The sequence below is a fragment of the Colletotrichum paranaense genome (assembly GCF_030867605.1).
Source record: "Colletotrichum paranaense strain IMI 384185 chromosome Unknown Scaffold_25.1, whole genome shotgun sequence".
Lineage (NCBI taxonomy): Eukaryota > Fungi > Ascomycota > Sordariomycetes > Glomerellales > Glomerellaceae > Colletotrichum > Colletotrichum paranaense.
Genome location: NW_026848983.1, coordinates 72,282 through 88,347, shown reverse-complemented (window position 1 = coordinate 88,347; position 16,066 = coordinate 72,282). Strand labels below are relative to the sequence as shown.

At 52.2% G+C, this 16,066-nt stretch overlaps 4 protein-coding genes across 4 annotated transcripts; all 4 read left to right on the top strand.

Moving 5' to 3' along the window:
* Positions 1-329: 329 nt before the first annotated feature.
* CPAR01_16421 (LAS seventeen-binding protein) lies at positions 330-2,602 on the top strand (the record flags this gene model as incomplete). The annotated part of the gene is made up of 2 exons (XM_060500666.1): positions 330-606; positions 696-2,602. 2 exons carry the CDS (start codon positions 330-332, stop codon positions 2,600-2,602), a joined length of 2,184 nt encoding a protein of 727 aa, XP_060340579.1.
* A 763-nt stretch (positions 2,603-3,365) lies between these two features.
* CPAR01_16420 (uncharacterized protein) lies at positions 3,366-3,743 on the top strand (the record flags this gene model as incomplete). Its single annotated transcript, XM_060500665.1, has 1 exon — positions 3,366-3,743. The coding sequence occupies one exon, from the start codon at positions 3,366-3,368 to the stop codon at positions 3,741-3,743; it is 378 nt and encodes a 125-aa protein (XP_060340578.1).
* Positions 3,744-3,764: 21 nt separating this feature from the next.
* CPAR01_16419 (uncharacterized protein) lies at positions 3,765-5,986 on the top strand (the record flags this gene model as incomplete). The annotated part of the gene is made up of 3 exons (XM_060500664.1): positions 3,765-4,059; positions 4,125-5,877; positions 5,941-5,986. The coding sequence occupies 3 exons, from the start codon at positions 3,765-3,767 to the stop codon at positions 5,984-5,986; spliced, it is 2,094 nt and encodes a 697-aa protein (XP_060340577.1).
* A 9,430-nt stretch (positions 5,987-15,416) lies between these two features.
* Positions 15,417-15,689, top strand: CPAR01_16418 (uncharacterized protein; the record flags this gene model as incomplete). The annotated part of the gene is made up of 1 exon (XM_060500663.1): positions 15,417-15,689. One exon carries the CDS (start codon positions 15,417-15,419, stop codon positions 15,687-15,689), a length of 273 nt encoding a protein of 90 aa, XP_060340576.1.
* Positions 15,690-16,066: the final 377 nt, after the last annotated feature.

Here is a 16,066-nt window from a genome sequence, read left to right as displayed (position 1 = left end):
TTGCAAAAATCGCTGCTTCGCCCGGCCTTTCGCAAAGTGGAGGAGGCTGAGTTGACCCCAGTGGACCTGGACTGATCCTGTCTAACAAAGCCCAATTCGTCCCCCAATCTCTCATCTGCCTTTTATTTCTTGCTTCTTCAACTTCTTCCCATACCGGCGGGATCTAGTAAGAGCTGGAGTTTCTGGGTGTTTGTGAATGAGCAACACCGCAGAATACCTTGACGCATGTCGCTGCGTTCGTACCCCCGTCTTCATCCGCGAACGGGGACAGGAAGACATCACCAACACCCATAATAAGCCCACCACCGCCAATCTGGGCCACGAACACCATGCAACGAGTTTCGAGCTTTCTCCCATCCTGGGAAGCCAGGAGGCGGACCAGCAACGCCAGCACCACAAGTAATGGCCGAAGCAGTGTGGTCACCGCAAGCAGTATCAAATCTCCTCTCGACAAGGTCTTTCGCTGGTCCAGCAAGCCTCCTGCGCCGCTTACCACCAACGCCCTCGTCTCAGCGACAACGTCACGAATTGGTCGGGAGGCTTTCTGGCCCGCTACCCTCGATGCCGAATGCGAGCGCGCCGCTCGCATATTAAAGTCATTTTGTTGTGAGTATGCTTTGGCGAGATTCACGATATTGCTGAAGCTCGACCGCATCATGCCGCGATTCCTCACTAACACCAATGTGCTCGTTTAGCCGACGGATTCCTCGCACCTTTGGACGACCAGCCGAGTAGCGATCCCAACGCCGAACCAAAAACTCCAGCACGGATTTTCAAAAAGATCCCCTCCCGCATCCTACAAAATGCAGCAGGTATCGCCATTTTCACCTGCATGCGATCCGGCCTGTGGATGACCGGATCAGGCGGTTCAGGCATCCTTATTGCTCGAAAAGCTGACGGCACCTGGTCGCCACCTTCGGGCATCCTACTCCACACGCCTTCACTAAGCTTTATTATGGGCATTGACATTTACGACTGTGTCCTGGTAATCAACAACATTGCCGCCCTCGAATCATTAATAACTAAACCAACTCTGACTTTGGGAGAGGACATCGGCCTCACTTGTGGACCGCTGGTTCCACTGGAATCTACAGAGGTCGACAGCCGGTGGAAGGACCTCGACAACACCGTTCTGACATACATGAAGGCGAGAGGACAGACTCAGAACGTTAACTTGAATGGCTGCATCTTGACGGAACGAGCCAACGAAAATGAGAGATTCTACGGTGGCAACGTAACAGCGATGGACGTGGTTGCAGGCAATGTGTCGAGGCACGTGGAGGAGACACGCCCTCTGTTCGAAGTCATTAAGGAGGCGGAAGGAAGGATCGATGCCGACCAAGCCATCCTCAAGAAGCTTTCGGCACTGCCAGCACCAGGAGACGCCATGATAGAAACGCCTAGGAGCTCGCCAGCATCACCCAAGACTCCTTTCGGCATCCCCAACACTGAGGACCCTGACCCTTTCGGTGTCTTGGCTCTGGAGATGGCAGGACTAGAGATTCGAGAGGCTGGCACACGCCTCCGACCTACGAGCAACCAGTTCGAATTCCACCCTGTTCCCTCGAGCCCAGTATTCTCAAAGTTCAGGCAGAGCGGCGAGACTTTTACGACAAAGAGTAACCGAGGGAGCCTGATGTCTACCAAAACCAGCCGCACTAAGATGTCCGAGGCTTGGACACAATCAAACCAGACAGGAACGCCATTCACCTCACCTAGCCAGAGCCAGAGCCAGAGCGAAGATGGCGCTTCCATTAATAGCCTTCCCGTTCTGAAGGAGCCAGAGGAAGAGGAGGAGCCTGAGGAGGTTGACTACACCAAGATTGACTTGACTCCGTTGAGGCAAATTAGCGGAAGCCATTCGATTGAAGGAACCGTCATGACTGACAGCGATGACCACCTGCGCACTGATGTCAGCACTATGGATGACGCCGCTACCAAGGCTTCCAGCATCTACACAAAGGACGATGCTAGCATCATCTCCAGAAACGACGACGATAAGGAGGATATCCAGAAGGATGAGCCAGAGGTCGATGCTGATGATGAGGAGGATGAGGAAGAAGACGACGACTTCGAAGAGCCTGTTATCTTCGAGGTTGCAGCTGTTCAGCCTGCTGCAGTCGTCATGGCTGCCCCTATTCACGCCAAGGGCGCTTTGGTTACCATCCCCAAAAGAATCCCTCCTCCTCTGCCTGCCAGAAGCCCCATGAGAACCTCTCGGGCCAGCAAGAGCGACATCGGAGACGTCAGCCATCTTCACAGCCCCATGCAGGCCTCTTTCACCCTCTCGCCGAGACAATCCATCGATTCAGCCTCTATCCGAAGCGGTATGGACAATATTCCATCGATTCAAGAAACGGCCCCGGATGTTTTCGAGGATGAGAAGAAGACAACAGAGTCTGCATTGACTGAGAGGTCACAAACAGAGGATGTGTCATCCCTTCAAACCCCTACAATCCAGGAGCCTGAGCAGGCGACGCCCATGGCACCTGGAGCCTTCCCGGATGAGGAAGATTTCATGAACCCCTTGGGTACATCCCTGAGGGAAACTACAAGCTTTGAGTCGAGACACATCACTTCCCAGACAGTCAATGTCGCATGATACCATTCTTTTTTCTTTTTGTTTATTTCTAGTCATTTCAGCGACACAGGCGCCATGGCACCTTTTGGGGGTCCTTCAGGTGTCACATTCATCACTCAAGATGTGTACCAGGCGTTTGGGACATTTTGGGACTGGAATCCTCGGTTAAGGATACCACACAGTTTATAAATAACGACCAACTTTATGACAGGCAAAAGGCGTTTATGAGTGTACAGAACAAATAGGCCGGCAAAAGGAGGCACCAACAACACCATACCATGGGGAAGGCCAGCACAGGAGTGTACCTGAGGGTCAACGAGGTCAAGAGAATTGGAGACCGGATTGTGTGTAGATGTCGGGGCGATGCTTTACAGCAGACAAGTTGCTGTGAAGAATTCAATGGAGCTGGACTGCTATAGAAGGGGTGCCCCTGGTCACCTAGGACAGATAGCCTAGTCTTCGACTTATTGCCTAAAGATAATGATCAATCATTCAGACCAATCTGACTAGCCGTGATTCCAGATCTTGCACTCGCATTGTGAAGTCACATGTTTACACGCCTTGCGTACAAAGGTGAAGCCGTTCATGAAGGTGAAGTCGGCAGAGCTCGAGGCAAAGGGCCGGGTGCCTTTCTCTGCCTAGGTGGTCCGTTTGGGTGGTGGTTTGCTCCATGCCCTGTTTTGACCTCAATCCCTTCTTTTCCATTAACACTTTGAGATTTGCGGAATTATCATCAACCTCTTTCTCCTCACACACAAACATCACAACCCCAACATATCTCAAGATGAGAATCAACTCAGACACCAAAGTGGGATGTGCCTGCAATGGCTGCAGAGCTCGGAGAAACAATGATGCGATGTCTGTGGCTCGGACCATCCATGGTACCTTCCCAGCCAGTTCCAGTTTTGGCTGTGGCAGTGGCAGCGCAGGTGCCAACAGCAGCAGCAGCAGCAGCAGCAGCAGCAGAAGCAGCAACAGCGATAGCGACTCTGAGCACGTCGCCAATTCTTACGCGACTCGACTTCGTCCGCGCCCTCGCCAGCCCACGATTCCCATTACCCCCACGAAGACTCCGAGAAAAGGCGCTGCCAAAACCCCGCGCACGCCAGGAAATCCCGCGCACAACAACGACAACTTGACGGGCACTCTCAGCGGTGCTTAGAAAGCTTCGCGCGCCGGCAAAATGTCGACACAGACGGGCAAGTTCCGCGAGGACCAGGTCCTCATCATCTGTCCCGGCAGCAAGACCACCATGGCCCAGCTGGGATGCGGCGAGCTCACCCCGCCCGTCCATCGTATCCCGACACGCATGTTCAAGGACGCTGAGACGGACGAGTGGCGGCCCTTTCACACCTTTAAGCGCAAGAAGGCCAATGCCAATGTCGCGCTTGCCATCGATGGTCCGCGGACCGACGATGATGACTACGAGTGGGTTGAGGATACCGACTCGGACGAAGGAGCTGTCTACCCTATGCAAGGTGCGATTTTTCGGTTGCTGCTGCTCCTTTTCACGTTTGGGCTGCTAATTGATGTCTTATAACAGGCGGTCGCATTGTTAATATGGAGGCGTTCCTGGCGTTCCTTGACCATGTTCACAGCATGCTCACCACCACCTACCACAATACCCCAATCATGCTCATGGCCTCGCCTCAATGGTGCCGCCCCGACACCGAGACGATCGCGCGCTATATCTTCGAAAAGACTCGCACCCCTTCCCTCTGCATGATCCACAGCGGTATCGCTACCCAGTACGGCCTCAAGTGGCCCAGTCTCACTGTGGTGGATATTGGTTACGAAAAGGTCGACGTCACATGTATACACGACGGCCGCGTGGTCAACCATGGAGAGCTCGGTTCCCCGACCCCGGAGCGCTTCATCTCGGGCGGAGACATGTTCACGCGCAAGCTCCTTGAGAAGCTCAAGGATAAGGACTTCAAATACGACATGGCGGAGCAGCTGAAGAAGAGCCACATTTGCGAGGTGCTACCATATGCGCCAAACAGCTCTATTCTCATGGATCTCCCCACAGCTCAAACGGCAGGAGCTCCTGCCAGCGCACCTGTTGCCGAGGCGGCTCCCACTACCGCACCGACTGCGCAACCGATTGTTCCTGCCGCCGAGGAGATTGAGGAGAAGGCGGCCGAGGAGGGTGTTCTCGATGTGGCGTCCATTGTGACGAGCGGAAATGCACGTGAGTTCCTCGCCAAGAAGGAGAAGGAGAAACAAAAGGGTGGCAGAAAAGCCAAGGCTACTCAAGAAACCGAGGCTGCGAAGCCGGTTCGTCTGCCCAACTCCAAGAGAACTCACAACACCTTCCACTTCGAAGAGGTCGTCATGGAGGAGGTTCAGCCGCCCAAACCAGAGACCAAGGAAGAGTCCAAGAAAGAAGAGGCGGGTGGCGCGACTGAGTCCAAGGACGTTGAGATGACGGATGACACCAAGCCCGCCGATGCGACAGTTCCTGCTACCGCCGAGAGCGACGTCAAGCCCGTTGAGTCTTCGGCTCCGGCAGCGGCAACGGATGGTGCAGCTCCCGAGACGAATGGCACAAACGGCCATTCCGCTACGATCCCTGCAGAGGCCTCTCCCGCCACCAACGGTGCTCCTCAGATGCAGGCCAAGCGCATCCGCCGCGATATTGAGGTCGGTCTCGAGCGCTTCACTTTTGCTGACCGTGGCGAGATCGACCGCATTGTAACCACAATCTACCGCACTATTCAAGGCATCGACGACATGTACATGCGCCCTCCGTGCTGGGACAACCTTGTCTTCGTCGGCAATGGCGCTCGCCTCCGCGGTTTGAAGGACAACATTGTCCAGACCCTCTTGGCTCGCCACCTCATCTCTCCCAGCACGGCGACAATGTTCACCTCGGAGCTGCCGTCTAACATCGCGACTCCCACTGGCACCGGTGCGCAGACTCCTACGGGCTCTTTCACGGGCGCCCCACACCAGCTCCCTGCTAATGCCGCCGCCGGCTCCTCGGGCGTCAACCCCCTGCTTCAGGCCGCGACCACGGCTTCCGCTCAGCACCAGGGCACTCCGGGTCCCAGCGGTGATGCCGGTCCCAACGGCACTCACTCCGTTGCGGGCCATCACTTCCACAGCCAGACGCCCACGAGTATCAAGCTGGCGACGCTGCCCACCTACCTCAGCGAGTGGAACAAGAACGGCTTCGAGGAGGCCATGTTCCTGGGGGCGCAGGTTGCTGCGCGCATCGCTTTCTGCCAGCACAATCTCGATATGGCCGGTCTCGAGGCTCAGCGTCAAGCCAGCCTAAGCAGAGTCGACTACAAGTACGTTTCCTCTCCATTACCTTCACTATCCGTATCATTATAGCTTTGCTAACTTTTCCGTAGCGAGCTTGGCCCCAAGGGCATTCGCACCCACTCCATGCTCAAGTAGTTCCAAGATTTGGCCTGCGCGAACACGGCGACGACTGGTTTCTGGTTTCATCAAGTCCTTCAGGGGGGTTAGATTGCCCTTCCTGAACACTACGGCGGCAACAGCGCAGGCATGGGAATTATGTCAGGTTGTGACATTGACCGCCTCTCGGTCCATTGTTCACGTTTCTTTTTCTGTAGCAAGGCTGCACACATTGTGTTCTGGAGTTTTAGGGACATATCAAAAAACCTCGGGGTGTGAGGCGTGGAGGGATGCTTTTTATTGTGTTTTTCTTGCTTGATAATGAAGAAGGGGAACGAATACCAGCACAGAGAGTGAGGGAGAGAGAAGATAGCAGGGAGAGAGGACCTGACTGCGAGCGAGCCTGCGAAGATCCCTTTAGCCTTTCGTCTAGGATGTTTTCTCGTCTGTACTATGACGAGTTGGCAGCCCGGCCTGTACGATACTCTGGAAAGGATAGGTATAGAATCCTTCAGACTTTGCAATTGGTTTTGCAGTGGGCAAATTCTTCATTTGCGTGATGCTTGATTCTTGTTATCAGCTCCTGACCAAGAGGATCTGCGTATCTACAAGTAATTTCGATTCGTAGCTTTTACAAGACTCGTTGATGGGTCGAAGGCAGGGGACAAGCCGGAGAGACTTTGGTCAACGACGGGATTACACTATACAAATTTGTTTCGGAATTTTGTCTGCTGCGTGAACACACTTCGACGGTTCGAGCAGATGACGCTAGCCCATGACCGAATCCCGAGTGTCCGTGTTTGCCCCCGCCTCGTTGTGACGCCTTTCCTCGCGGCTCGGTTGAGGTTCTCTTGTCTAGTTTGGTGATATCTCGGCCTTTGTGTATTGGAGTAGGAAACCAACCCCCCCACCCCTCCACACCCACCCCTCGAGCTATCCTGAGTTCTCAGGGGGTGATGCATCCTTGTCTACTGGAACTTCGGAAGAGCGATAGAACTCACGCTCCTTTCTTTCCGGCGACTGAAGAAGAAAGGCCTTGGAGTGGTGGCGGTAATGGTGGAAGAGGGTTGTTTATGAGGACCAAAAGTCCCCCCCAAAAAGGGTTCACCAAGACGGAGAGGAAGATGGTTTGGCCTTGGGAGTGAAAACTCGTCTGAAGATTGTCTAGCAGTAAGAGCTCCCGTGTTGTAGGTTGGCGTTCGGTGGTCCTCTTTGTATAGCCGTCTGGGAATTTCCTCTCTTTGAATCACGTGTGTGTTGTGGGGGTAAAGGGAGAAGGGAATAGTTGAGGAGAAGCCAATGAGGGAGGTAATTTGTCCATATATTTTCTCCTCTGTTCTTTTCGTACGCATGAGTTAGTTGACGTCTCGTTCTGATTTCCTCACGGTGAAAGCTAGGTGTTTTGAAATTCGGAATTGGTGGTGACGACAAATACATGTACCGTTTCCGCCGAGGCTAACTTGCCAACTCTTGAATCCATCTCGTCGTGCCGATGAACGAAATTTCATGTGCAATTGAGACTTACCCAAGAGACTACGCTCAGAGGAAAATGACGCGGGAGTAGACTGACGCGCCAGTCTGTAGATGGCGTTCTTGATATGGAGAGCTCCAGGTTTTTTTTGTTTTTTTTTTTTTTTTTTTTTTTTTGGGGGGGGGGGGGTTCATTGGGCCTGATGAGGCCTCTGTTGCAGGGTTTGGTACAATTCAGGGCAAACTTCTATTTTGCTGAAGTGTGGTGGACGTGAATGCGAGGAAATTCACAGCAGAGCCCTTTCCTCTCTACTTTGTGATAGAAGCCCGGGTGGATATAGATATGCTCACCGACTAGTCGAGGGACCTGGGCCTCTGGGCAAGCAGCTTTCACTGGTCCAGGTTCAGGTTGAGTCTCTGAGCGGGTTGAGCGCGAGTTTAACACCTTTTCGTCTTGAGCAGGCCTTACGAGCATTTCCCCTCCCAGTGTCAAAATAGATTAGAGGTGCAGAAGAAACTCTATGACTGACAACGGCTCCTGTGTGCGAGGTGAGGATGATCTCAGGGGCTGTAAGGAGGAGAAGATGGAAATGAAGTGTACGAAACCAGTCACGTTAGGTGTATGCCGTGTTATTTGGGTAGAGTGTAAGCCCATGAATGAGAGAATGAAATTCCAGATTTGTTTGCACAGAGAATTTTCCTTCCGGGGTGGTTGTTGGTTCTCTGGGTAAAGCTACCGGCTGAGAAATCTACAAGCACGTCCGAAGTCGAGACAAGTACGACGAAATACAAAACAAAAGGGGAGACGATCAGGTGTTTGGGGGCTTTCTTTACATGCTAGGCGGCGGCGAGGATTGTGTCTGCTCATCTCTTAGGTCTTATGTGGGCTTTCCGGGGACTTCGTCATAGATAAATTGAAATATCTTAGATAGGTCACAGCCGGACTGTACCAAAGCTTCGATGGGCTTTTTGTATGTAATCTTGGGAAGGCCGTATCGGAATGTCGTACCATCAAAGACCCCATGCAGTTTAAGTAGTGTGCTCTCGTGGCGATGATAAGAGGCCTGCGAGACGAAACGATGACAGTGTTTTTTTGCATAGCTTGGACATACTCCCTTTCAAGACAGGCAACTAGTACTTGTACACACGTCATGCGGTGTCCGATCTCCACAAAGTGATGCCGTCGATATGCACTTACCAGTATGTAGGGCCGAGGTATCAACCAAGTCGTTGACTGGCGAAAATGAAGGAGTTCTGAACCCAATTTCGAGATCTCTTCTTGACTTCTTTCCTGCCTCCTTATGTATTCGAGGTATGATATTAACATTACTATTGTCTGGAATATCAACGTATGCGAGACCGCTCTAGGCCATTGGAACACAATCAAAATTGAGCCAGGAACGACTTTGCAGAAGAGGCAGCGCCAAAGATTGCCAGTAGACTGGAAACCAACCCTGAAGGAGGCAAGATTATTACTGTATGAACCTTCGTTGTCGTCCCATCGTGTGACACGAGCAATCTATGAGGTTTGTGACCAGCTCACTCTCTTATTCAATGTGGCCGGTCACGTGGGTCTTTGAGACTGCGATAGGGGAGGCTAGGTGGAATGATGTATGGGATGGACTCAACCATCGCTTCTTTGCGGCAACAAAGTCCGCAACGATACTACCCTCATTACTGGCACTCTTCGTAGGTCCCAGGAACAGCGTCTAAGAAGCCAAATTCTCACATTATGAAGCTCTGCTTGACCAACACTCCTCGTGTCCACGTTGCCCGGCCATTCACTTCTGTCCCGCCTACGTGCCTGCGACTACCTTTGACGTTGACCTCACGGAGAGCTCGGAAGCTGAGATGTCACTTGTACTCATCCTTGCGGCATTGCGTATGAGGAGAGCTGCTGGACCAAGCCGTTGTCACAACTGCTCTTACTCCATCGTCACCTCCGTCCCCCCCTCTCGGACATGGTTTCATCTTTCACACACCGAAGAGATGGACTGAATATCCTAGTGACCTTATATCTAGCTCAATATAAAACAAAGACGGCTCGTTGGGGCAGACTCAGCTTTTCCTAGTTATTCCCATGTTAGCTCTTCGGGCTTTACAGCCTTCGTGGCTGCTTCAGTTGGGATAATGTAGCACTCCCAAACGTGACTGTGGAAACCACAAGTGACTCATCACGGGATCAGCAACAAAACAACCACATACGTGTCTTTGGAAGTCATCATCAAAGATTGAAGTCAAACTTTCCACATCACGGGGTTCCATCGTCTCCGTCTTCTCACACTGGAAATGCCTCTACTTGTACGTGGTTAATTGAATATCATAATATGCGTCAGGCAAAGAGCCTTGGGTAACTGTCAACCGAGAAGAACATGCCTTCAGCGCAGTAGTCTATTAATTTGTCAGTTGGGTGGCCTATCTCATACTCGACGTCTCGGCACCGTAGCCTTGTCTAGAGTCATTGCCGCAAAGTATTTCAAGACCAATCCTCCAGGAATATCTGCAGAAACCAGCATGGATCGCGCCATGAAGGAAAGTGATTCGATTCCACAAAGCAAAAGAACAGCCATCTACGCCGTAGTTCTAGCAAGATCCAACTTGAGATTCGATGAAGACATGGAATCGTAATGAAGCCGGAGCAGCCGCTATGATGACTCTGACGCGTCTTGGATACGTTGAGCGCCACCGGAGAGGGCAACCTGATGTTCTTCTTCGTCAAACACTTGTGGGACTAAAGAGATAGAGCCAAATAGATCCACGCTACCAAGAGGTCTGGCCCGTTATGCTCTTCACCAGAGTTCTCATAGTTCAACACTCAGGCCGTTTTCACGGGCCCACGTCTGCCGCTCTAGTCTAAGCAAAGAAGCAACGACGTGCGGTTCGAGTAGAGAGATACTAGAACCCAGTCAGAGCAAGCAGTTGCAGCGTTGTCTTTTCATTCAGTCCTACATGAGGGACATCCCGAGTTTCGCTCAAGCTGCACCGACCATGATCACAGCCTCGTGATCTTCCCACACGCAACTTTCAACTTCATGTGGTTTAACTGGGACCTCAAGCCAAGACCAAAACGCACATCCTCCACGATATCCATCAAATCACCCATGACTTAAAACCAAGCAGATCTCCATCAGAAAAGTCCACATCCCCTCCCGTCCCTCCACGGTCCACTCCGTTCACCACCAGAGAATCCTCCCGTGCCGGCGGCGCGCCCACCTTCGAGTCCACAAACACAAAGCCCACAAAGATCAACCCACCTCCGCGAAGGGGACCACACAAATCTAGATCCCGCAACAGATCTATCACGTTCCAATAACGAACGGCCGGTTGGCCCAATGGCAAGGCGTCTGACTACGACCCTTTCTACTAAATCGTGCGGCTCTCGCTGGACGAGTACATGTGGGAGATGATAGGTATCAGGAGATTCTGGGTTCGACCCCCAGGCTGGTCAATGATCTTTTGCTATAAAACCTACTTTTATATTCGGGACATACATATGTACTTCTTCACTTTTTACTTTCAACATTGATATAAAACAACGAAGAAGGTGTTTATGTCTCCGTTAACCAGTCGCCCGCCTCCATCTCCATCAAACGTCACCTTCCCCCTCGTTGCTTCTTCACCAAAAACGCATCATGACCTCGTCACCCGCCAGACTCCGAATTTGCTTCCCAAGACTGCTTGCTAACTACCGTGTCACTTCTCCCTCTTTCTCCCAACCAGTCTTGGAAGTCACGAGAAACATAAGAAAAAAACAAGACGCGTTGCAGAATTTTCACCAGCATTACCTTACCCCTCTTTTCCCTTGACCCCAACCCGAAGGGCGGTGGACACACGGTTAGTCACGCGGTTTTTTTTTTCGAGGATGAGGTAAGGTGAGGTCACGATCGTGAACCACACACACCCCTATCATATAGCCTAGTTCGTAGCAAAACACCGAGACGGCGGTCAAGAAGGGGGTGAGAGGAAACACTGAGAGAAAGGAGTCGGGTGACAAAACAGATATACATACTTCGTACACAGTTACACACTGTGAACGCTAAGTCCGTATATCCGTAATTCCACCGAGAGAGAATCTGCCTCTTGATGTTCAGTGCTCTTTACACTCAAGACTATAGAGTCCACAGAGCGCAGTTAGATACGGGGTGTTTCCGGTGATGAAAGAATACTGCTCTCAACTCTGATTTTTGGCCATATTCAAATGTCGATATCGCGATTCACACGCATAGGTTTACACACTCCCATCGAAACCCACCGTAACTTTTGTATATTCTCTGCAATGTTCGCTCAGACTCAGTTGTCAAAGACTTGAGTCGCAAAACGCAAATTCATCTCCCACAAAAGCTTCCTTACGTCTTGACCAACACTCAAATCTCCGACCAAATAACCGTTCAAGATTCCAAATGACCACCAAAGAACAGACCAAAAAGAAAAGCAACCCATCCATCTCGTCTCGTCTCGTCTCTCGTAATACCCGAGATAATCCAAAATTCCTCCAATACCTGAACTAAACTCAACCTTTCACTTCCTCCGTCGTCTCGAACATGGGCGCACCCCCTCCCTTCGTTGCTCGTGACCCCGTGACCGTGCTCTCTCTATGTCTTCGTCTGCTCCGGTTCATTCCCTTGCCTATGTGCTTGGCCTTGCCCCCCTTCACGCGGCAGAACACCCCCGAGACATCACCCAAGGGGCCGCGCGAAAACCCACAAAAACGCGGTCCGTCATGCAGAAACAAGCCTCAACAAGAGGCAGGGAAAAAAACATCAGACACAGGCACACACAGTTAGTTCGCTCGGTAATCGCACAGAGAGACTCACAATCCAATATGTGAGTCTCTACTCCGTACACTAGACAGAGTGCCAGAGTGCCAGAGTGCCAGAGAACCACATAATACCTCGCACGCGGCATTCCAGAATCTCAGTATCACAGCAGCCCAGGCGCCTAGCAGAAAAAAGTGCGCCCATTTGCAACGAAAGCCGGAGAGCCTCCAGTCTTCCACATATCTTCCACATAACCTTGTCAAGTGGCGACCGCTTCTCACCTACCCACCTGTGCCACCGATTCCTATGAACACCGGGGGCCCGGTCAAAGAGCAAAGGGGCAACAACCGCCTGCGGCCCTCTGAAGGAACTACAGGCTCGCACGTTGAACTGGGGAACCTCGAATGAGGTCGGGGAATCGGCAACTGTGGTCGACGCGAGAGACCATCTCGTCGTCCGATATCCGTATGGACCTCCTCCCTTTCAGTCTCCTCCCCCGGGATGTCCACAATGCAAGTGCCAGGTGCTGTTTTTTTTTTTTTTTTTCTTTTTTTTTCTTTTTTTTGATTTTCTCATCCGGCTTGTGCCCGGTACGCGGCATGTGCGGGTCTCGAGAGCATATAGCGCAACATAGCCTCGCCTCTAGAACATTGGAAACGCTCGATCGAAGCTCTAGCGTCTGGCTTGACATATCCACGTTGTCACGGTTGTCAAGAAAAATCACGAATACTACTGTGCTTCGTCGCAAGGGGCGAAACTGGTCGTGGCAAGCGCTAGCAACGCTCATGCAGCGGAAATAGCGGATAGCAGCAACACTGAGCGCAACAAAACGCATCAGGAGACATCCTTACAGTATTACCCATCACCGACGAGTGTACGGTGTGATACGTTGTAGTTCGAAAGCGGTCTGCCCTCACCTTGAATCCCGAATTAGAAGTTCTGTTTCGAGGAGAGCCGCCGGACGTGCTGCCCTTGCTCCCTTAACCCTTACTAGGGCGGTGCGCGTACTCGTCTTGCGCTCCTTGATGCGACAGAATAGGGGTTCTGTTTCGACTAGAACAATTCATGGTCTTGTCTCTGCTGCATTCCCTCCCCCAATCCGATCGCCAGAAGCCATTCTACGTGGTTAGTTGCCAGGCCATTGCGCGTACTACGTATGTCGGCCGGGGAGTTCCCGAAACAGTCATGCCATGGCAATGCTGCGTATTGTTCACAATGTGTATCTATACGGAGTACTCCAGAGTGAACTGGGGTTCCCCTAAACAATCTCCATGTAACTCTCGTTCTTTGCACAACGCGAGGCAGGTTGGCCGGGTTTCTTGACGATAGTTTGAAGAATGCTAGAGTTCATAGACACGTGAAAGTTTGAGAGCGACTAAAACCTATGTTAAGATATGGCGGCCAATCTCGCATACGGGCATTGCGACCGGAGCTCATCTCCCAATTCATAGACGTAGTCTATCTTCTGGTTAAAAGTCCGGTAGAATGCCGCCTCCGGGTCTGTCAAGGATGGCTGTTCTTGGAGTTGCGCATTGATGGTTGCCGCAAGCGGAACCGCAATTGTCAACTACAACGAGAGGCGGAACGCGGAACGGGTGCGCTCGACCGTTGGCATCGTCTCTGTAGTTCTCAGTCGTTCATAAGGATTGTGATGGCTGCATAAAAGTCCAGACCCAAGATCACGATTACTGCTTATGACGTCAATCTGACTTGACAAGTTGCAAGACCCTCTGTCGAATTTACTTGAGTCGTGAACTGTTAGCAAATGACGCAATTGCATCTTGAGATAGATATCCGTACTGCAACGCTGCTTCCAATCTCTCACAGCTAGGAAAAAAAGTCCGCAAGCCCTCCGCAACCCGCGGGGGACCCACCCGGAAGAGAACCGCGTCGTTGAAAAAGATTGTGATACACGGCCGTGGGACCCGGGGTTGAGGCTGGTCAGGAGTCGTCCCTTCAAAGCCGTGAGATTGGCCGACGCTGGCGAGATGAACTTGACGAAAGCTCCATGATCGGCACCCGGCCGAGATGTCATATCGAAGCATGTTGAATCAGTCGGTCCTTTAACTCAAAGTCTGTCGTCATACCTAGGCTTGACTGAGTCGTGAAGGGCTTCCGAGTTGCACATCCCGGACGTGAGGCGTCCTTCAAACCACGGACCGGAGATGCTGCCTGCCATTCAAAATGACAATTTGATATTGCAGGAACATCCATCGTCGATATTGTTACGATCCCCTTGCCTGCCGAAATAGGGAGACGCATGGCTCACCTCGCCGGCAGGCTGGTTCACCTCTGCACGGTGCCCCAAAGTTGCAACATGGAATACAGATAGGGCTTGCGAATTTGCCCTCAATCTCTTAGCCATCGCAGCCACAAATGAAACAAGCAAGGCTGGAGCTGGAGACAATGACCCGAACGACAGATCAGACGAGCTGCATTCCCGACGCTTCTCGCGCCAGTTACTCGAAAAACAGGCCCCCCGACTGCCCCCCCACTTGGAGCCGGCAGAAGCCCTGCTTTTACAAGTCTGTCCCGGTGCAGGGCATAACTGCATTCTGCTTGCTGGCACAAACCCGAACCGATTCGCTTATACCGTACACTGTACGGATAGGGGCGTCTTGGAGTGGTGTGGCACAGGGCAGCCCTACTCAGCTTCAGGCCTCAGCTTAGAAGTAACCGCGCCGAGTGAGTGGTGTGGCCACCTAGCGACGTGTGTCCCTTCAGATGCTTGCATAACTATTGTGTAACCGTACGTAACGAATTTTCGAGAAGGAATTGCCTCAACCTCTCATAGACGGTCGGGCATGGGTTCGCATACCGCTCCCACGTGGACTATCGTGGGTCTGCTGTTCGAGGTGGAGATTTGACGCGACCTCGTCATGGTTCGCCATGTTATCCAAAGCAACTGAGTGATCGTGAGCCTATGTAGCCGAAGGTCTGTCTCTGCTGAACAAGTAGCGGCGGCGGCGGCAGCGGCCACGGCGTCTTTCTCGGAAAAAGACGATAGGTTTGCTATTTGACCAACGCTGTCACTGCTGCGTTAGGGCGCGGTCGACGGGAACAAATGCTTCCATGCCAGCTGTGTTCGTAGCGTCTTGGTCCAGCTGTCGCTGCAAGATGACTGGTTTCCTAATCCTTGTAATCTCGGGGATATTTCGACTTGTCGACTCAAGCGGCCTGGTATCCTATCCAGCTGCACTAGAAGCACTGTGCCAAATCGAGCAGGCAAAGACCCTGATTCGATGGAGCGATCCCAGGGTGTCGCCGTACCGCCAACTCGCAAAGGCCTCGTGAGGGGTATTTGGAGCAGGAAACACACCTGCTCGTGTCAAAGCCTGACTAGCGAAAAAGTTGGGATTCCCGGCCGGCACTTTTGTGAGTACGTACTTCCGCTGAGCGGAACTGGATGGACATGGGCTCACGGCTTCCGAGCTGTCCTTCGGATACGAGCGAGTCAGAGCTTGATAGTGTATGGTAGTTTGGTGACGGTGACAAGCCAACTCACGGATGGCTAGAATTCTCTCCATTAGTGGGTTGATAGAAAGGAAACGTAACGTCTGCGCCTAGTGTAGTACAGAACAAAAGGTCGGAAGCGTCGCGATCTGTTGACGTAGTTATCCATCATGACTCGCGTCAGGTAAGGGAAAAAAGCCACCCCTGCTCGTCATTTTGCAAGACCTGCGCAGCGTGCATTTGATTGTTTAGGTAGTCTCGAAATCTGCCAGCCTCTCTGCGAATGGCGGTCAATAAGGGTATGGTATGCGACGGCGATTTCCGCCGTTCTGAAGTCCGGCCAGGGCGTTGGGGCAGATGAAATCAGATAACACCTCCGCGCGAGAACATCAGTCTCATCGAGCTTGTGCCGCACAGCAGTAGGGTTCTCAGCTTAGGC